Source organism: Thunnus thynnus, chromosome 8 (assembly GCF_963924715.1).
Source record: "Thunnus thynnus chromosome 8, fThuThy2.1, whole genome shotgun sequence".
Lineage (NCBI taxonomy): Eukaryota > Metazoa > Chordata > Actinopteri > Scombriformes > Scombridae > Thunnus > Thunnus thynnus.
The window spans coordinates 18588717-18611246 of record NC_089524.1 but is presented as its reverse complement, the minus strand read 5'-3'; the positions used below and the strand labels follow the sequence as shown (position 1 = coordinate 18611246).

The 22530-nt window shown below is 42.1% G+C and overlaps 2 protein-coding genes across 3 annotated transcripts in view; one reads left to right on the top strand and one right to left on the bottom strand.

The window, feature by feature from the left end:
* fbn2b (fibrillin 2b) overlaps positions 1 to 3094 on the top strand; it is a 73856-nt gene extending 70762 nt beyond the window's left edge. Inside the window, exon 65 of the mRNA XM_067596912.1 lies at positions 55 to 3094. Within this exon, the coding sequence (XP_067453013.1) occupies positions 55 to 432 (378 nt within the window). The 3' untranslated portion in view covers positions 433 to 3094. The remainder of the gene's footprint in view (positions 1 to 54) is intronic.
* Positions 3088 to 18515, bottom strand: LOC137187765 (cortexin-1-like). Of its 2 annotated transcripts, XM_067596914.1 has the most exons (3): positions 18395 to 18515; positions 9469 to 9564; positions 3088 to 5944 (listed from the first exon to the last, which is right to left on the bottom strand). In XM_067596914.1, exon 3 carries the CDS (start codon positions 4836 to 4838, stop codon positions 4458 to 4460), a length of 381 nt encoding a protein of 126 aa, XP_067453015.1. In that variant the 5' UTR covers positions 4839 to 5944; positions 9469 to 9564; positions 18395 to 18515; the 3' UTR covers positions 3088 to 4457. The 2 variants fall into 2 exon arrangements, with proteins under 2 accessions (XP_067453015.1, XP_067453014.1); XM_067596913.1 differs by lacking the exon at positions 9469 to 9564.
* Positions 18516 to 22530: the final 4015 nt, after the last annotated feature.

The following is a 22530-nucleotide window of genomic DNA, read 5'->3' as shown; positions in this document are numbered from 1 at the left end:
TGCCTAAATGTGTGAAGTGTCTCATGCTTGACCTCTATTTCGACATCTATTTAGGAACCAGCAGTGAGTATGGCCAGTGTGGACACCCTCACCGCCATCCCCATGAACCTTTCTCTCGCCTCACTGCTCAACAAGGAGCCTCTACTAGAGCTTCTGCCCGCCCTGCAGCCCCTGGAGCACCACGTACGCTACGTCATCACCCACGGCAACGCTAATGAACACTTCCGTTTACTGGAACGACGTGATGGAAAGAGCGTGCTCCGGCTTGGCAAGAAGCCGCCTGCACCGGGATCCTACCGGCTGGATATCGCCAGCCTGCCGCTGTTTGGGCCCCGAAGACTACACCAGATGGAGGAGAAGCATGACAGTGACTACCTACAAGGGGAAATAGGAGACGCCCTGCGCATCAAGCTCCACATCCACCTGCACTGAGCTCCGAGTGCGCTCGCAACCCTGCCCTGGACTGATTCCTAAAGCCTCTGACCCTTGAGTTTTAACCTTCCCTTTTATCCAATAACTCCTCCCCTTCCAGCGCCCCCGGAGGACCATCCCTACCAACAGGGGGTAATCAAGGGCTATGAAAGACTGAGTCAATCAGCCCAACTCTACCACCACTTTGTTACTGTTTATGTTATTATATGTTCATGTTTTGTTTGTTTTTTTACCCTGACTACACATCCTCTTGCGCCCCTCCTCTCCTACCTGAACCAGCACTCATCTCTCTACTGTGAGATCCAGTGGAGGAGGATGGCAGAGAGGTGTCTGGTGCTTGGACCACATCCTCCTCATACATCATATCTCACAATCAAGCAGACAGATGGCACACAAGTCCATGAAGCACTTTTGTAGACAAGCAAAACATGAAATTACACACAACAGGTGTTTTTTTGAAAAAAGAAAAGTGCTGAGAGTGGCCAAAACTGTCTCTATGCATGCACTGTAGTCTTTGAATAATAATACAGAAACCATAATTTTCTTTAGTACTGTAAAGAAGTTATATCACACTTACACACAAGATGCTGTCATGGTGGTCTAAGGACTCTCTCACCTCTCTGTGATCTTAGTAAAAAATCACAACACTGGGGAACAAGGTCTGTCACGTCTGCCCCTCTCAGTATTGTAGTGTGTCATTTAATGTATTCGTGCTGTTTGAGAAATGTTAACACGAAGGACTGCAACATTTACACAGCATTTCAGGTTCTTTAGTCCATAGTGGTCTGTTTTATAGCTGGATGCCAACCAATTTTCAGACAAAAAACAGCAAGCTGTTTTCTGCTCTGATGTGACTGACTTTTGTCCTGCTTGCGGGCAGGGATTAGCGTGTTTGCGTGTGTGTGCTGTCATGTTTGGTTACCTCAGTACTTCTCACCAAGTGTGGACACCATGCTGTGATGCTGACTTAAAAACAAAAGAGGGTGCTATAGTCCCTCAGCATCCATCATGAGCCGGGAATACACCAGGTAGTAGCTCGTAGACTTTAAAGAAGATAAGATCGGGTCACATTTGTATTTATCCTTTAGGGATTAAGACTTCAGGTCCACTGATTCTGGACCTGAGAGCCAGCTTTTCATGAAGCCCAAAGTCTTTTTCTCATGTTGGCTGTCAGAGGCTTTAAACTTTGAACTCCTGGTTCTGCAGTTTTACTCCACACTGCTTAAGATAAATGCTTTAGGAGAATAGAGATATAACCAACAACTGGCATTGGGAGGCCAAACTAGACAATAAGAATAAGCTGACTTTATCTGACTTCTTTGACTTTACCGTGAGCTTGAAGTCTGAGGTATGAGCCTCGTTTACAACACAAAGAGACACATAACTGAATCAAGTAACAGTCTCAAAGGTACATGACATGTTAACGTTAACTAAGCTGTAACTAAAGGTAGTACATCACAGTGTTAAGGCACACACAAGTGAACACGAAACCTCACAAAAAACAAATGTCTGTCAGGTCATCTTTCATTTCTCATGATTTTTTTTTCTCTCAAAGAGAAAAAAGGTGCTAGATAATACCATCTCTTACGCTGTACAAAGAAAGTGCAGTCTTGAATCTGGATTGCAAAAGTGACTTTTTTTTTTTTTTTTTTTTGCTAGGTTTTATTGTTGTTGTGTTTGTCTGTCTTTTGTATTGTCTCAGTGCTGAAAAAACAATATTATCAAACTTGCTTCTTGAAAATTAAATTGTATATTTTTAAGTGAAATGTAGATGTTTTTTTATGTCAAGGCTGCCAAAACAAATACTCACAGTAAAACCAAGATTGAAGGCCTTTAGTGCTGTTGACTTTGTTTTGTTGAGAAAAAAAGAAAGAAAATCAAAAAAGGCATCGTTTTTGTTGATCACTGACTGTACTGTTCGTTTGAAACCACTGTTCACCAGTCAAATCAGCTATTAGTGAAAGAAACGGATCATTAACATTCCCATCGTCTATTATTTCAACATAGGGAAGCTTACACTGTCTGTACAATGCTGCAAGCATTGATGCAAACTTGACTATCTCCAGCTAGATCAATGGTGCTAAACGATAATAATTTTCTCTGAACATTCAAGGTTGCCGTACTGTCTCATAGCCTAGGCAATGTTTATAATACATAACCATTTTTCTAACCTGGGAACCTTTGTATACTTTGTATCTTTATTGTCAGTTTGTAATTTTTCTTTTATTTTCCACTATGTTTTTTTTTTTTTTTAAAAAAAAAAAAAGGTAGTGTGTTGCGTGTGCTTACTGTATCTCAGCTTCAGTGTTAAACTTGAATACTGTCGTCATCATCTGCTTGCATTGAAATATCGTGTGCCATATAACTCAGAAAACAAGGAGCCTGAAGTTTCAGTTAAGATGTTCATCAAAAGAGTCTAACTGAAAACTGAAATGACAATCATCCTGTCACGCCACACCGATTAGCTGAGGATCAATAAATCAATCAGCCGTCATAGAATACCTTTTAATATCCTGAATGATCATCATCGTTGTGCAAAGACAAAAACCAAAGATTTATGACACCAAATGGCAGTTTGTAAAATTAGAGTGATTCACATAGTATTGTAAACTTTTGTCCAGTGACATAAATGGCAATAAAGTATTGTGGGTTATATTTTTAAGTCTTGTGTCCTGCATTTTTCTTTTAGGCTTGTGTGTCTGTGGCTAACAAAACTGACACAAGAGGACTATTAAGTAGTAATCATTTTATTTAATTTCCGACATGAATTACGTGGACCTTCCACACGGTCCAGCTATCAGTGGAAATCAGGAAGAGTAATTAAAGAAGAAGAATTCTTTTTATTGTCACTGATTCAACCCAGTGTATCAAAAACAAAGCAGACAGTCAGAAAAATATGTAATTACAAAACAGGAAAAAGCAAAGCTACCTGCTTTGCCTCCTTCTAAGATGTGGCTGCATGACTACCTAAAAAATCCACAGTCTAAAGATTGATACAGTAAGAGGAAGGACAGAAAGATAGCAAAAAGGAGACTCCCAAACTTGAGTCAAGAATAGAAAAATAAAGCCTTCTTTTGCCTAAAGGTTGCTGTTTGCTTCATCACCACACTTGGCAGGCTGACTAAAGCAAAGGAAACAACCAATTAACATAAACCCTACTTGCAGTAATAAGATATATATATATATACATACATATATATATATATATATATATGTATGTATATATATATATACACACATATATATAGTTTCAATATGGCTTCTCAGTTATAGACACTAACACACAAAACATACACTGACAAGATTTCATGGAGACACAAACTACTTGTTGGGCCTTAGAAAGCATCTGAAACTGCAGTGCTGCTCGAGGATCAGTGTCTGAAATTAGAATCAGCACAAAAAATGTGAGGATTTGTGCTCCTTGATCAGCACTTAACACTTGGATGCTTTATAATGGACCTTAATTCATTAAAGGGGCATCTGCTTAAGCGTAAACTCCACCAGTTTTGCCTGTGTTTTAGTGCTCTCGTTTCAAAAAATGTAGCTTTGAGGTTATAAACTATATTGTGAGTGAAAGTGGTGTTCTCAGCATTAAGCTGTATTGTAATACTGACAAGCCCTAAAGTGAGGTTGTGAGACGTAGTAGCATGTTAGACTAGTACAGTAGGTCAGGTTAAGGCAGCTGTGCAGCTAAATTATTTCTGTCCTTCATGGTCCAACATCTGGGTCTGGATGAGTGTTTGGCTTGCAGCGATTCCAGTGGCATGTGTGCCTCTTGTTGAACCAGACTTGACATGGTAACATTGGGTCGTGTAGCCTCATATTTACACCAGTACACAGTCTGAAATACAGTGATATGAAACCAGGCTTACACCAACATCAGAAAAAAATCCCCTCCTTGAGTGCTTTCACAATATTATGCATTGTAACTGTCCAAGTCCACATCTAAATGAGTCAACACTCTTAAAGATCCTGTCTGTGTGCAATGAAACATCCCCCTTTCCACACCTTCTTGACACGTTACCCTACACCAGTGCATAATCAAACTGACCCCTCTCCAACCCCTCCTTGTGGTCAGTCCAGGATGATGCAGGCATGCGGCTGTAGGGGTCCAGCAGGATCCTGAAGCACCTGACCAGCAGGAAGACCAGGAAGAGCATAAGGAGGCCTACGAAGGCCAAGGCGGTGCGCTGCTCATTGTCCACCCCAACCAAGGCCAGAGGGGGGCTGCTGCTGCCACCACCAGGGCTGCCGGGGAGGGAGGAGCTGGCTGGGGACAGCAGCAACTCGTAGTCAAGTGTGGGCACATCGTTCATCCTCCACGGGGCCCGAAGGCAGGGCTTACACACTGACTGGATGGTTGGTGTGTTGGGAGGAGGTGCGGAGAAGGAAGGGAAGGTGTTCATGAGGGGCGGCGCAGGGGGCAAAACTGGAGATTTGGGGTTTGATTACAAGTTTAATAAGAAGGCGGCTTTAAAGCTTTATATTGTATACCCTGTTTATTGGGTGAAGGACATGAAGCCTAAACAGGAAGTTAGGTAGCAGGTGAGTAACAAGTGGGAACACTGCAGAGCAATCTCCTGTTCTGTATTTGTGTAAGATGTGTGTGTGTTCTGATCACGGCAGAACTTGCGCACACATTTTTGCTCTACTGACCAGTTTCTTTTGTCAAATCTAGGTCAGTCAAAGTGACATGACCCAGACAGCCCTGACCCTAATATGATCTGACAATGTGACAGACACATGCATACGAGCACACACACTTTTCAATTAATATGGACTTCTTTTCTATTTGAGTGACCACCCTCAGGCGGTAATATTTTTAGGGTATATATCAGGGCCACTCTGCCACATCAGCTCTTATTTTCACTCTCAATCAGAGCAGACAGGACGTGACACCGCCTCCTGCTAATGCAAACACACAAACACGGGTCCGATCACAACCAAGGTCAGTGTTATCAATGGGAGTTAATAGTGTACAGATGGACTTACAACACTCAATTGGGTATAGCTGAGCTGCAGGTACCAGCTATGTGTTTGTGTGTGCACTTCTGCCTGGACGTATTCATGTGTGTGTGTTTGCGTGTGGCTCATTAGATCAAGAGGTCAGTGGATCGATGGCCCTGAATATAAAACAGTGCATCACCTTTGCTGACGTTGCCTGCTAGATGCAAAGTTCTCCTTTCATCAGGCTACTTGAGCGTGATAAGTGGGTCAGAGCTGTCAAGAGTTCAAATATGTCCCTTTCACAATTTCCTTTGGGATGATCTCTTCAAAAACTGCCTCTCTTGACAAGCAGTAAAGCAACAAGAGGTAGAGATGGGACGGTTCTGAGAGGGTGAGTCAGATATGTTAAGGTGTCAGTCATAAATGAAAAGTGACTTCATCCAGTGCAGTCTTCAGTCTATGGGGCTGTCCCAACAGTCCTCAGCAGACATGACAGAAGGATGTTAACGGACTTTGTGTCATCAGATGTTCCTGGTCAAGCTGAGCAATCCAATCAACTCTCCATCTGAAAGAAAAAGAGGCACCTGGTTAAAAAAAGCAATGAAATCTAACTAGTAAAGCTGTAATGAGGAAATTTAATTTGCACAATATAACTTCAGTACACAGTCAAACCCCTTAAAATAAAACTACAGGAACTACACACCTTTCCTATTAGGATAACTCTCTCTAATGTGGACCATAAGGAGAAGATTAAGTCACTCCGTCCTCATTTCATCATAAGGCGCGATTATTACAACCCTCTGCTCAATAAGTAACAGTGACAGTGACATTAGCCATCTGTGGAGAGAACACAGCACCAGCATCCCCTGTAATGACACTCAATTAGTAAGCTGATTATGGTGTCATTACAGCCACATTAGCAGTAATGAATGCATGATTATAAACACTGATAGGGCATTACATCACCCTCGTTTGTCAGTGCACTGTTACAGTTCGCCATTTATTATCTTGCTGACCAGCGTCATTCATTCACTCACATGATGGAAGGAAAGACAAAGTGATGTGGAGCCTCATAAATAATCTAAAATCACATCTCCTGTGTCAGACCAGGTTTCAAATCTTTGAGGAAATGTGATACGCAAACCATTTTTACCTCTGAATAGAGTGGTGACTGAGCTATTTGCTTAGACAAACGTGACAGTGTGCGTGTGTGTGTGTGTGTGTGGAGAGAGATGCTTAAAAGAGACAAAGGTAAGAGGATGCCTCAAGAGAGAGGGAGAACAGGAAGAGACATTAATAATACGTGCTTTTAAATTATAGGTTAATGCATTAGGAGGGGAGAGTGTATAGAGGTGCAGAGATTAAATAAGATTTGAATTTATAGTAATTAAACTATAGTGACTTTGTTATTGTTCTCATGGATAGAGGAGCACAGAGTGGCTAGACGTATCAAGATAAAAATAGGAACAGAAAATGGACAAAACAGAGGATGATGAAGATGGAAATTATGAAGATTGATAGAGAAGATAAAGAGGGATGGAAAGAGCAGACGTTCCTGTGGTGAACGGGCAGCGGTACAGAGGAGAGGGGAGAGGTTTGCTGGCACAAACTGCTGTCACTGACTCTCCTCTGCATGACCATGGCAAAATGCCTTTTCCATACACTCTCTGTCCCTCCCTCCCTCTCTCTCTCTGTCGCTTTCAGATCAAAGGTTTTCTATCTCCTACTTCATCAGCCAGTGTCTCCAGGGGGCTGGCAGCAGGATGACACACCTGGGAGGTGGCACTTGCACTGTGAATGAATGTGCACTTCTGTGTGTGTACAAACAGACCTGCTGCTGCTGCTGCTGTGTGTGTGTGTGTGTGTGTGTGTGTGGTCTGTCACAGGCTACTTTCGGGGACAAATTTCAGACTAAAGACCAGTTGATTGTGGACAGTTTGTCCAATTGGGGACAAAAGCTGTGTCCCCAATTTATAAAAAGCTGATTTTTGGGTCAGTGGTTAAGCTTAGGGTTAGGGTTAGGATAAATCTCCAGGAAATGAATGCAAGTCTATGTAATGTCCCCAAAAATGACCTAGGACAATGTGTGTGTGTGTGTGTGTGTGTGTGTGTGTGTGTGTGTGTGTGTGTGTGTGTGTGTGTGTGCGTGCGTGTGTGTGTTCCAGTTTGTCTCTGTGTCTGACCAAAGTGAGTTGCAAAATCCAAAAATAGTTCCAAAAACCTTGAATCTCTTTTCAAGGACACTATTACGACTGACACACATCTGCAGCTCTTAGATCAGAAATGATTTCAGCTGTTATCAACTGATGTGAGCCTTTGATGTTGATACTGTTGATGTTTTGTCACCAAACTTGTTACTAAGACCAGATTTTTGGGCTTATTAGGTATATTTCTTTTTCAGCAGGTACTATATCACTATCCTTTGTTCAAGATAATCAAGGCCTGTTCAGAACTGATCTGAAATGGAAGAGTCAGCTCAGCGCTCAAGCAACCAGACCCCAAGACCCATGACTAGGGCTGGGTATTGATTGGTAATTGTTGATACTGCTGCCAATACAATACAATACAATAACCAATACCCTTTTTTAATTGAACAAAAAGTGCCAAACTTCTCAGTGCATCTGTATGGGCTATGAGTATGGGTTAACGCCAGCAAACATACAAAACATTCAAAACAAATTACAAAACTAAATAAAATGCGGTTAAAGACCCTGCACACTCACACAGGTGTGGCTAATTAGACTGATTAGGCTAATTAAACTTTTGGTCAAGTTGAATTAGGTGGTTTGTCTGGGTTAGAGCTTGGAGGAGTAAACATGCAGGTGTAAATAATAAAAATTAATGGTGGTTGAATTCCATTTAGTTGATTCAGTTTCAGGGTTTTGGTGTTGTTCATGCTGGCTCACTGCCCCGGCTTCGTGGGAGGAACAGAACAGAGCCATCGTTAATGATATTAGCAACACCTGTATTTCATGTCTGCTGTGAAAAAGGCTTATTATATGAGGTCACCAGCCTAAACTGACCAATAAGAATGATAAGGGTCTAACTTCTATCAGCCTGAGAGATGTCAGAGAAAACATCAATGTCAGAGAGATGTCAATCAAACACAGTCTGTACACAGCCACATAGCCCTCAGAAGAGGTCTGATCAGGCAACATAAGTGAAACACCTTTGTTGGTGATAATATCTTGTTTTGTTTGACCAACAATCCTAAACCCAAATACCACTATGATCACCATCACTGCCATGTATGACAACGAAAAGAAACAGATCACATTTTTAGAAGCTGAAACCAGCAAAACAGGACAGATGGTCACTGCACAGGAAAAACTCTGCTGTAACATGTAAACACACAGGGATGCGGACAGCCAGTGTAATGCTGTCAACTACCCACTCACGCAAACACACAGGCATTAAACACACACACACACACACACACACACACACACACACACACACACACACACACACACACACACTGGAAACAGAAGCCCAACATTGCTGACAAAAACCCCCACACTAGGATGATTTCCATTCGAATGTGGGAGGAGCGGCTAAAAGGTACAAACATAACCTGCTCATCTGATCCAATCCACCCTGTAATTATTTAGCGGCAGCTTTTCTCCATTATCTCTCACTAACTCGTCACTTAGAGAGAGGATGATAAATAGAATGAGAGAGAGCAGGGATGGACTTAAAGATGAGAAAGAGAAAGCATTTGTTCCCTGTGAAATAGTCGAATTGATCATATTATACAATAATGAGTGTACTAGTACTATTACATATAGTGTATTGATTAATGCAAGCAATGAACCAGAGTCATGAACAGCTATGAGATTTAAAAAAAACCCTGGGATTTCAAAGATACTGTATTTCCTGCCTTTGCAAAGTTACTGGTCAGACACTTCACTCATGGCCTCCCAGGGTGTGTGTGTGTGTGTGTGTGTGTGTGTGTGTGTGTGTGTGAATAAGTCATTGGGAGGTAGAGGGAGGACAGACAGAGATTGCTCAGCTTATTTTCCTCCTCGTTAAGTCTCGCTCCCACCATCACCCTCCATCATCCTCACACGCACGTACACACACACGCACATTCTGTCGTCCATAAGCCTCGTCTCGCTCGCTAGTTCTCGTCCACTCGTCCACATTTCTCCTCCAGGACACTTCCTCGAAGCACAGACGAGACCCCTGAGATGAAGGGAAGCGAAGCGGACACTCGTCAGTCTTCATCAAAAAGCCCTTAAATGGACACCACTCACACATGCGCACACACACACACACACACACACACACACACACACACACAGAAGTATGCCAATGGTAACTTATTCACATTCAAAAACACAGCACACACAATGGCATGGACACACAGGTAGTCATGTACACACACACACACACACACACACACACACAGCCTCACTGTCATCACTTCACCTCACAGAGCCATTGGTCAAGCTATCGTTGACAGAACTCATCAGGGTAAATGAAATGAAAAGAACTGAAAATAATTTAGTTACCTCTCAGGTGACCAGGGTTTCACCTTTTACCTACTCTATCCACCTCCCGTGATCTCTCTCTCACAGACACCAACACACACACACACACACACACACACACACACACACACACACAAAAACCCACAATCAGCTTCAGCGCATGGTTGAGAGCTCTCTCATGGGGCTCTCAAATGGTGGTGAGAGGCAAATGCTTGAAGCCAAATAAAGGTTTTCTATTTAGGCTAATAGAAGTTCCAACTCATTATACACTTTCCAATATTGATCATATCTGACATCAGAGTTTCATTTTGGCAAAAAGGGCAAATCTGCAGTGCTACATTCAATCAAGGTGCGATGGGAGGCTTTTCTCTTTTGCAGCCCTGTGCTGTGATTTAGAGGCACATTTTTATATAATATTCAGTGCAGATTTCAGAACATTTCCAGAAATGTGACATTGTCTTCACCCCTCTACTTGTTTTGCTAGTTGTTTGGCTCTCTCTCTGTGGGTATTTGAGGGAGAGCATGAGGGACAATCACACAAATTTTTCATCCAAACAGAGCCAAGCATCATCGTTTCAGCGGGAGGACCACAGATCACCTTCAAGCCCACAGATAGCAAACCAAGCCAGCCCCCAAAAGGTTCAGTACAGAGACAGCCTTGATTTGTCCTTATTTATAGCCTGAGTAAAGCCATTCTCTAAAAGTAATTAGACTTTAGAAACAAAGAGAAAGGAGAGAGAAACAGAGAGAGAGAGCAAGTGGCAAGAGAGAGAGAAAGAGAGAGACGGTAAATGTTCCCAGTCTCGGCCGCAGCCTGCTGGGAATTGAATTAAACCTTTCCAATTTGCTGCTTATAAAGATAAAGTGGACCTGAAGAAAAGGCAAAGGGGAGCTGCATGAAGTCCACAAGCTCAGGTGGGTATCCCCCTTTTATATCACTTTAAAGGTAATGCTTTTTGAAATATACAAACATACAGCATACAGATGACCAACAGTGGGAGGCCCCTGTGAGAATGTATTGATACCATCCACCATTAAGCCTCATTGATACATTTGATTTTCTTTTTTGTGCGGTTATTTGTCTGTCTGGGTTCATTCGTCACCTTGCGGAGCTGACACCCGCAGTGTGTCTATTGCTAATGAGGACGATGGGAACCAGGTCACCTTGAGCTGTGTACAACAAAAAAAAAAAACATTCTCCAAACATCAACCTTATCTAACTTAGACATGTGTAGCTTAACCTGCGGGTCACAGCACCTCAGCTATTTTTCTAAGTAGGGATTCACACATTTGTGCATTTGTATGCACGCGCACTCAAATTAACAGACCAAAACATAACCTTCTTACAGGTATTTTTAGCACCTAAGAGAGACAAAGTATCTGTGGAGTCATTTCTCTTTACACTTGGCTAACAGTTTAGCTCACGATCGGCCAGGTCCTCAGACAGCCCCCGTCATAATTAGGCTGGCAGACAGTCAGTAGCTACAGTAATGGTGATAAAGTTGGGCAATTAAATATTCTGCTGTTCCAACACAGCCAGCCATTCACCTCTGCGTACACACTTGGACAAGTACAAAAAGGAGCTTATTTGTGTGTGAGAGACAGATATAAGACACACACACACAGAAGGAGAGCGCCCTGTTCTTTCACTGAGTGTACATGCAAATGAGAAGGCAGTGCTGTGAGAGTAGAAGGCACTCAAGACTGCTGACCTTTTAAAACCAAAAGGTACACAACAGAGAGGGCAATACATTTTGTATTAATGCATTCTCCAGGAATTCGTCCATTATCATAAACACGTGTACTGCTGCCCACTGCTCACTCCTCATCTGTTTGAACTATGGATCTTGCTGCAAGGCATCTGTAAATAGAAAAAGTGTCCGACTGCTGTAGGAAACCTTTCACATCAGCTCACAGAGAAACTTATATTGTAGTGAACCAGGAAAAATTAACAAGGGATGGAAATATAGAGGGAAAGACAAATGGAGTTGTACACAGATGAAGGAGCAAAGGGAAAGAGCAAGCCCTTTGTGATTCTCAACAGCAGCATGCAATTCCATCTTCGAAATTGCCTACAATCTATCATTTTATCACCAACCCAGATGAACACGCAGTCTATTTTCTCTATCAGCATATTTAGGGTTTTTCAAGGTCACTCCTGCATCAATATTCAAAGTATTAAAGATTCTAGATCAGTATTCATTTTGTATGAGACACGCTTTCTGTTTTACCTAAATAAGTCTGATATTAATACAGCTGCTGAGCAGAAAGTCTCCCCTGACAGGGTCATCTGCTGTACGGTGGACTGCACGATTCTCCAAAAAAACGCCAAGCTGGATCAGATCTCCAGACATCAGGGAGGAGGGGGGAGGCTCCCTCCTATTTAGTCTCCAATCTGCTCCATCCTCTCCCCTGGTTGTTTGTGTCACTCTCCCTGACAGCCTGAAGCACCGGAGTGTCTGACCACCACCGGAGGAACGTTCTAAGGGAGTCGAACCTGTATATCAGTGGAGCAATGGGGATGGATTCTGGAGGTCCTGCTGCTGATAAGAACTATTAAAACTTGTAAAAACATTTCCTGCACTGGTCAGGAATACTGCGTGAATAGTGTGATAAACAGTATAGGTGCAGAAAACTAATTTTCTGCAATGCATGACACCAACAGATAGACATAAAGATCTCCAGACTGGCTAAAATTAGGGTGCTCAGGGTTTAAAACTGAATATTTTGTAAATGTCAATGTCTTAAACTACATTCTTTAGGGTGTCAAAATGCTGTATTGTATGCTTTCTGGTGCATATTTGTGATATGCGGAGCTATTAGTGCTTTTAGTAAAATGTGTGTTAATGTGAAAATACAGCACTGTATTTTCATGAAAAATGTGGCTCAAGAACTGCAAAAAGATCCTTGCTAAAAAAGACCTAAACATAGAGGCAATACTGAAATCAATGGGCTCAAATATTAGCCTTGAGTGTTGATTTTCACTGACATTTACCTGCGTTGACATTTGTATTTCAAATTTTTATCAGAAGTTCTATAAATCTGCAGATTTCTCTCATTAGTGCAAATATTTTTTATACATTCACAAACTTAATTTTTCATGCAAATGTATTTAACAGACTCACAAAACATGATATACAAACCATGAGTTTGAAATTATTTCATAAGCTCAAAAGACACTTATTTGAAACCTTATAATATCATATCTACTCCTCACTGGGTCTGCTCTGCCCTGCTCAATAAAGTGGGCATGTCACAGAAAATATGAACAGCCATAAAAATGTAATAAAAAAGACTAAATGCACACAGTCACCTATTTATGAATTTTATTTCACCCAGTCATGACTCTCACAGCTCTAAATCTGATTTTTTTTTTTCCTTGTTATGAAGCGACTCGGGGGCTTGCCTCAAAGGCGAGAGAGTCCTGAAACACATTTGTCGCTTCCAGCCATCTACCTTACTGATGCTGGCATGCTGACAGACAGCAAAAGAAACCACCTTTCTCTCCTCAGGCACCCCTTTCTCTCCTGTTCACCACCACCACAACCACCTCAATCAGCTGTCATTATTTCCATCACTCCCTCATAACACTCACATCCTCCCACTTTCTCTCAAAATCCCCTCTGTCCCACCAGTCAGGGTGAATAACTGTCAGTCCAATTATGTCCACCTACATCCTATATTTAATTCACAAATCATACACATGAAATATTCACACAATGATGAGGATGAAGTGCTAGCAGGTCAGCAGTGAGTGGATACATGTGTGGATGAGTGAGTGAGTAGTATAGCAAATAAGAAAAAGTTTTTTCTTAAAAAAGAGAAGGGTAAGTTTTCTGTAAAGGACAATTCCATGTTAATTCAGGCTATAGAGAGAATAGAGAGACAATATATGAGCCAGAGAGCAGCTGACATGGCCAATCCTATAGTTCACCTTGAAAGACCCCCTGCTGCTGTCAAAGCAACAATCATGGTGGCTAACAGCGCAACACACCACCGGGAAAGAGCTGGTGGTGAGGTGAGAGGTGTTCAGATAAAAGATGAGATAAGACAAGACTAGCAGAAGGGAAGTAGAAGTAGAGAGGGAGGAAAAGTGGAGAGCAGAATGGTAATCCCTATGATTCATGTCTGCATTCAGACAGAGCAGAGGTCTGCGGCTACCCAGGGAGCACAGGAGGTCAAATGGCATCAATCAGATACATCTAGAAGCGGGATGAAGATGAAGAGGGGAGAGAAAGAAAAAAAAAAGATGAGATTCATAGAGGGGGGAAGTGGGAGGTGTGTGTCGGGTGGGAGGGGGTGGAGGGTACAATATGGAGATGTCAGCATTCTTAAAGTCAGAAGACAGCACTTTCCGTCCATCAGGCAGCCATTCTGTCAAGTCCACTGGGACAGAACAGAGCCTGTGCCAGCCAGTCAGCCGGCCCACGATGAAGGCCATATATATTACATGCCCTGCCCACACAACACTTGCTCAAAACTGAGGTGGCAAGGCTGAGAGTCAGCATTAAGAAAAGTCTGAAACTTTGTTGCAGACGGTAAAAGGAAATGACCTGGGACGTCAGAGCAAGTATGAGCCAGGATGTAAAACAATGCTTTTCAGTCAGCGATGCAAAAAACACTTGTAACAGATGGCCAACACCCATGAGTCAGAAAGGACAATATCAGGGTGCAATGCAATGGCTGCAATAAATCTAGTCCTCCTTTTAAGAAAAAGAGGAGCCTTAAATACTCAACAATGGACGAGGATAAAATGCTGATTCTAACAGTGAAGCTGAAATAACTATGCTCAGCAGGGCGCTGCTGTCGGCTCTGATCCCCACTGACAAAAGAAGCCACCAGTTGGACTCCTAAGCACGGATTAAACACAGCAGAAAAGTCACCACAAAGACACGGACATATCACCTTGCTAAAGTGAAGGTAGTCTGTTCAGCTGATTTGATTACTGAGCTTACAGTAGGGTGAAGAGGGGGTGTGGGTCCTAAAGCCTTGCAGACCAGAAAAGGCAAAGCCAAACACATCTACGACAGAAGAAAGGAAAGCTTATCTATCTTTACTTCATGGTCCATCAGCAGATTTCATTCCAATAAGTGAATTGGCCTTACCTCTTTCCTTCTTCTAGTATTTCCAGAGTTAATAGACCCGTGCTGAGAGCTACCGTGGAGTCTATATCTGAGCTGAGATGGAGCAGAGAGACAATAACTCCTGGGCCCTGTGTCAGTTATCAAAGGGCTATAGATTATGGGGAAGATGAATATTTGATGTGCTATGTTCACCAGGAAATCAAAACTGCTACGTCTTGGAGGATCGCCTCAATCTTACTTGTCAAGGTTGAGGACCCGTGATGACTCTGCTACGTCTCCTCTCTACTGAGACACGAGTCATTTTCCTGCTGGTAGTCAGGTTTTGTGTTCTCGTGGTGGCTCTTTATGTTACAGCAAATAGGTTGTTTATGACCCTATGTGTTATGTTGCCACATTATATACAGCCAAAATTGAATCACGCTCAGTGTGACATTGCTATTATTTCAGGGGCAATATACTGTAGTATCACAAAATGTACAGGTGATTTCTCCAGTGCCATATTTGTTCTATGGCTCCACTTGAAAGAGTCATTTCAGAACTGAACTGTACCATAAAACGAAATTTAAATTGTGGCTACCAGAACAACGCAGCAAAGACACTTTACTTCTTCACTCGGCTGCTTTCAAACGAGGCCTGAACAATGTAATAAAGCAGCCACCTTGGTGAGCGATAGAGAATAAATGACATAAGATATCGAAGCTAATAACAGAGATTGGCAGTGACACAGTGAGACAGCTGTGTGGTGGAGAACCTGATTCACTAATGTGCTCCATGTAATACTGTATATCCTGGCAGGGCGTTAGGAGGGCTTTGTGGGTAAACCCACCTGGGTTTTCTCTTTCCTCTCCATCCCTCCTCTCATTACAAGTCATTACATGATGACACTGACTCCTTCCTGCTGATCAGTATTACCATGCGTGCAGTGTATTTATCAGAAGTGGTAAACTGAGAGTGGTCAATAAAACAAAGTAGCTACAGACTACTGCAGTAGTTCCCAGCCTTTTTTGGTCAGACATATCCGAACAGCCCAGTCCGATGAACTCAAGTAACCCTTCATCAACACCACCATTTATGTTCCAAATGTGTTCATTTGAATTAATTTCAAACTGGATGTTATTTAACTATTAATCATATGAAAGTGGATATAATAGTGGATGTTACAATATTTTCATACAATTGACTTGTCAATGTTTAGTGCGGTTTGGTCAAGTTTGCATTCGTACTACAACCACATAGTGTGGCAAAAGCTCAATGTTCCAACCATTTATCCATTATTTTTAGCTAATTATTTCATCTCTTCTGCTGCTAGTTCTCACGCTCTCTTGATTACAATAATACCTAAATTAATTGTTATAGCTGACTCAATATGTGGATGTATTTTTTAAGTCAAATCATTAATTCAATTTTTCAAATTAGTTGAGCTACTCTGCAATCTCTCCATGTATCCCCTGGCAACAGCAGAAGTCCCTCCTGGGGTGCAAGTACCCCTAGTTGGGAATCAGTGGACTACTGTATGTTCTCATTCTCATAACCCCATAAAGTACAGCTTCCCTCGTTTGTTTCACTACTGTCTGACAGTGTCACATATACAGTATGTTGTGTATCGGCTTGTTTCAACTCTTGCTTTTGATTAAAGCATTAAAGCTTTTGATGTTTACACAGAGTAAAAAAATAAAACCCAAGATAATCCCCCAAAATAGAGATATTCAAAATGTTTGAGCATCATTTAAGACACATTTCTCCAAAATTCAGCCTGACATGTTTGGTATCTTTGGAAACTTTAGTTTAGTTTAGAATAAGGTTCTGTAGGTTTGAACAATGTTGCAATGCACAGCATGCATTTGTAATGAGATGGTGACAACCACAGGGTTACTGCTTGTTGTGGGGTTTTACAGTAAGACACCAACATTTCAAAAATGTGGGCAAACCCCCCCCCCCAAAATAAATAAATACTCATGAACATGAGAACAGTGTGCAGCTACTTTACCTCACTGAAATTTTTCCTTCAGTAGAATATTGCATATAATTGGGTGCGTATTCTTATTACTTCTCACTTCAGATTAAAGTGTTGTCCAGCTCTCCGCTGGGGTATCCCTTACATTTTAATCTGCAAGCTCGAACTGGTTCTAGAGAAGCACTGGACCTCTGTCCCCTGATCAATGACCTCCACCAGACTCCAGATACCAAAACTCAGATTACTCATTACTGTTAACAAGACATGGTAAATTATTCAACAGTTGTCACTGTAACATGAGACAATACGGATGGAAGAAGCCAGGAAACGTTGTGGTGCATCCAACGCCTGGCACAGATTTCAGATAGCCTGTGAGAGAAATGTGGTGTAGGATGGGCCAAAGCCCACACCTACCTAGCCAGGAACTGGATCATATTACACAATAACAGATAGGACTCTGATAGGAGTCTATTGGAACAGAGTATAATACAACTACCACACAGTGGTTTAGTCTTTCTTATCATCATCACTTGCAAACCTGAAAGAGCAAATGATATTCAAAATACATTATGAAGGAAAAATGAGATTTTTACTCTGAGTGACAGTTCTAAATTAAATTCACTTGGGTACTGCAAGCTGTTTAGGATGTATGCATCTGTGCTATCCTAATAACCTATGGGGGGGCGGGGGGGTTCAGGTGAAAAGAAAAACACGCTATCTCAGCATGATAATTCAATCCACATCTCCTGAAGGTGCCTTGCTTGGGGCTAAAGGGGGAGACGAATTCTGTCTTGCCACAAAAGCATTGTCATAGTAATTTCATGGCACATGGGTCCATGATGTGGTAACCCAGTGGTTTTGTGGTTTCAAATAAATCAAAGTAATCAAGTTTGGTAAAACACATTTCAATAACCTTGACATATAGTGTTATTCTCGACTGAAATCTGATGTCATCTCCTTAAATGGAGACAAAAATCAACATTTTGTTATTATAGCAATTAAGTCAGTTTTATGTCAAATTGTGTCTTGTTTTGGTAAAAAGATTGACCTGGCATTTTGTGTATTTGGACTTTTAGGTTTGCCTCATTAAACTCTCATCTTTGGAGTCCAAAACAACAGAGGCATTTAATGCTGCTCTTTGGCAGTAGGACTGTTGTGATCAGCTAATAGTGGTTTGGCACTAAGTTAAACCGACAGCAGACTGGTTTGGACCAAGCTGCAGATACATACATCTGTAGCAAGGATAACTTATAAAGTTGAACACAAAGTAAGCCTACCTACATATTAGAATTGACGACGAAGCTTTAAATTTATCAATACAGCATCTTATATAGCACTAAAATACATGCCAAGTCATAGTCTACAGTGTTTCGCATCACAATTTCTTACAGATGATGCCCGATACGGATTTATCTAGCTTTTCTTGTGCTGATTTTTTTAACGCAATAACTATAAGCAGTCTGTTTGAAAATATCACCACAAACCTGATTCCGTATAAGGTTGCCGGTGTGTCCGCTGTGTCCTGAACAGCTTCAGCCTCAAACTTTATGATGCGCTCGGCTCCCCTCTTCCTCCTCTGCTGCTGCTGCTGCTGAGCGTCGCTGTGCGCGCAGACACTATGGAAGCAGGCAGAAACTCTTAAAGCTCCCCACCCACTCCCGCCTCCCCCAGAGCACACAGCCAATCACAATAATAGCCTGACACAATAAAATATACATAACTCATACACAACTCAACTGCTTATATTCATAAAAGAAACACCTGCGCGTTGTTCAGATGGACAGCAACTTCAGGGATCGTTTGGTATATTTTGTAGGATATTTAACTCAATTAACTTCCGGTAGGATTATTACTGCATTTGAATGCTGTCCTGCCTTTAAACTCACTATTGTGCGTCACATACACACCATCAACAGGGTACCATTAGCTGACATTTAATAGACCTAGTAGCATATATTAACTTACATAATAAGCACCCTTTATGTGCCTGAAATGTTTGTGCACACTTCAGCCCAGACCAGACCAGTGTACAATCCAAAAACTGCAGGGATTATTTATGCCTGTGCTGTGGGGAGAATAAAGGTCATTTGTCTGTGCCTCTTGGGAAAATGAATAAAATGTTAAATGTTATGTTTTATGCATTCTTCATACAAATGACCGTTCCGCTTTTCTTTTGTACTCAATCATTTTGTTCTTGACAGCAGCTTGTTTCCTCCTCCTCTGCTGCTTCCTTCAAAGTCCCTCTACTGTGGGACCAATCCGAACAGCATGGAGCACCTTTAAACTGTTGCTCTGTTTGCAGTTTATCAAATGGAAAACTTTTCTCAGACTTCTAAATTAAAATCTGATGCAAGAACAGGCTGAAGCCAACAGCTACATGCAAATTGTTAATTCAATTTAGCCACATGATTTCCAGATTATAGTCATTTTTTAGTGGTGCTAAATGTAGCCAGTGCAGGTCAGTCAAAAGTCAGAATGCCTCCAGCAGGTCAGTGAACTCATTCCTCCTTTATGAACCACTCTGGTTGAGAGCAGATACACAAGAAACTCCTGAAAGTCTCAAATCAAGATGTAAACAGCACTCCTCATCTTCTCAGTTCTGCCACCACATTGGTCCACTCCAGCTCTTCCTTCCATGAACCTCATCCCCTCCTGCCTCTATCTTTTAAAGCCTCCCCAACCGCCCAGCCTGCTCCGTCCTCTTCCCGCTCTTCCAGTCTGAGGCTTCCCATGCGAGGGAACCAGTGGCATCTGTGCAGTCTGTACCACCTGCTGCCACCCATCCATCCCACTACCAGGTTCTACTGGTGCCAGCCTCGGGTACAGCGGGTCAGGGTTTGAGTGTTGCAGCAGGTGGGAGACAAGAGCAAGAAAGCAGTGGCAGACAGGTCCTGCGTGTGGAGAGACCTTAATTAGATTTATTGCTGTAGTTCTTTCAGTCCTCATAGTCTCACCTCCACTGTAGTTATGTAATTGATGTGGGAATTTGCCAACCTGCTTCCTGGAACTATTTTTTGCCAAGAAATAAGAGCTTATTTGATGCTCTGTTTTGGAAACATTTGTTCAGAGCAGATTAACGCCTCTTCTCCTCTTACCTAACTATTACCAAACCACTGCACCTATGACTCTAAAGGCGGAATCTGAAAGTGTGTTATGTAGGAAGCAAAACAAACCCAAGCTGAGGTTTAATGACTTTTTGAGATATTCTTCAACATTCTGTGCGTTCCCCCCATATACATCTCAACATTTTTTGAGCAGACGCCAACAAAATGCAGGAAGGACATGCTACTGAACAATGTCAGATATTCCCTGCTGATTCATCTCATGGTGGTGAGAGTGTGTGGGTTGACACAATGGAGTGTTCAAACCTTTGACAACCCAACTGGACGTACATCTATTATCACTGTGCTAATTTTAATTAAAGCAATTTTCTCTCGGAACAAAATGGCAGCTTCACATTAGGGACTGAAAATATCCATGTATTTTAAAGTGTGTATAAGTGTGTGTGTGTGTGTGTCCATTCCCTGTGGAGTGGCTGTGTGGGTGTGCGCAAGTACATTACGGATGTGGAGTGTGTCACTTTCCCAGGTGTGTTTGTTCAAATGTGTGTGTTTGTGTAGGAGGCTGTGAATGGAGCTAGAGAGGCCAAATCTGGCATGTTGACTAGAATCTCCCCGCTTTGTAACCTGAAAGGGATATGTGTATAAATTTGTCTCCTGTATGCAAGTGAAATTTTTATTTATCCTGGTTTTGTATCTATGATTGTGTGTGTGTGTATCTGGGGTTGTGTGTGTGGGTGGAGGGGCAGGTGGCCATGACCAATCAATAAGCCTGATAATGAGATCTGAGGGGTGTCATTATGGTGGCCCCTCGGGCATGCAACGCCTCCTCTTCCGTAAAGGGCATCGTTGTCTCTTCTCCTCTGAGCGAACACGCACCTCATTAACCTTTTGTGCCAACACAACACCAACCAGACGCCATTTACTTTCCCCCAATATGTTCTGGTGTTTGTTCTCATGATTAAGCAAATAATCCTTTTTTTTCTTCTCACTTTGGAGGATATGCTGTAATTACTTAGATAGTCTCAAAATGTTCATCTGACTGTTACTGAGATGTTTTCTTAGCAGCAGTATGAATATTTGTCATAACGTTGGCTGTTTGTGTGGTATAAAATGTAAATCACTACAAGAGAAACATAATTTAATTTGCATATGCACCGGTTTGTGTGGAAAAAATGCTGTAAAATCTGTTAAAAAAGGGGATGTGTGTCGTGCTGACAGGCGAACATCAGAGCAGCGTGGGGCATAATTTTGACTGACAGCAGTAGAAATTACTTTCTGGAAATATCCCACAATAATGCAAGCATTTTGACCTACCATCTCACAAAAATAAACCTCACATCCTGTTTAGAATTACAGAGGAAACTCAATTAGGCATTACATCATATATAGACATGTTTTTTACAGTAAGTCAACTGGGAGGCTTAGATGACAAAGTATGTTTGAGGAGGGTTTTCATGCCAAGCGTGATTTTTTTTTTTCCCTCCCTAAAGCCAACTGTCCCACATGGCAGTAATCCCTCCCATGTTGAACACCAGCACATGGATTATCACAATAATATGCAGAAAAACCAGTGGCAGCTGTTTTCAAAGTGAAAGTGGGAAAAGTGAACAGGGTGTCTGAAAGTCATTAAAACCTCTGGGAATCAGAGCTGTTTTGTAGCCAATGACCTTCAGAGCCATGTCAGTTCCCCTGTGGTGTTTAGTGTGTGTGTTTGTGCGAGTGTGTGTATGTGTGTGTGTGTGTGTGTGTGTATGTGTGCGCTTCACTGTAGGGGTTTGGCTGATTGAGTAGCACAGAGAAACCTTGCTAAATTGAGTGTATAGAGACTGTCCTGTAACTAGAAGGACGTAGATTTTGTCCCCTTAACTAGTGTCCATTAACAACCACGTGTAGTACTAAAGTGCTGTTGGGCAGGATATTCAGCTGCTTCATGTTCATCAATTACAAGATGCTGAATAAGTGCTGGATCAGCACATTTTGCCCACATGCACAGGCATATATTCCACACAAGGATTAGACATCAAATTACATGTAGCTATTAACATTACTAACGTGTCATTTGCAGAATAGTTCAATTTGCTGTTATTTGTAAATGTTTCATGTTTAAATCAGCAAGGATCAGCAGTTGAAAAAAACGTTGAAATGTGTGTGTGTGTATATGTGTGTGTCTTTGTGTGTCCTCTGCTGTCGGGGCTGGTGAGAGCAGAGGCCATGTCTCCCTTGGTGGTTTCGTACAGGCTGCAAGGGGGGTGGTCGCTGAAAAGGGTTTAATCGTTCCCTCTCAGTCCTGGTTATGGTGCAACATTCATCATACAGTTCCACAACTTCACCCTGGACCGCCCCAGTGCTACCACCATCATGAAAGCTCATACAGGCTCCCGGGCATACATGCACGCACACACCTCCACCACCTTTCAGTCCCAGACCACCTCCTCTTCACTGTTCCATACTTCATGGTCAATTTGATATCCTATTTTTGTTTAATTACTGGCCCAGTAGCTCCAAGATCTTAGCATGTGAAGTGATGGAAACATGACTGTGTGTGTGTATGTGCGTGT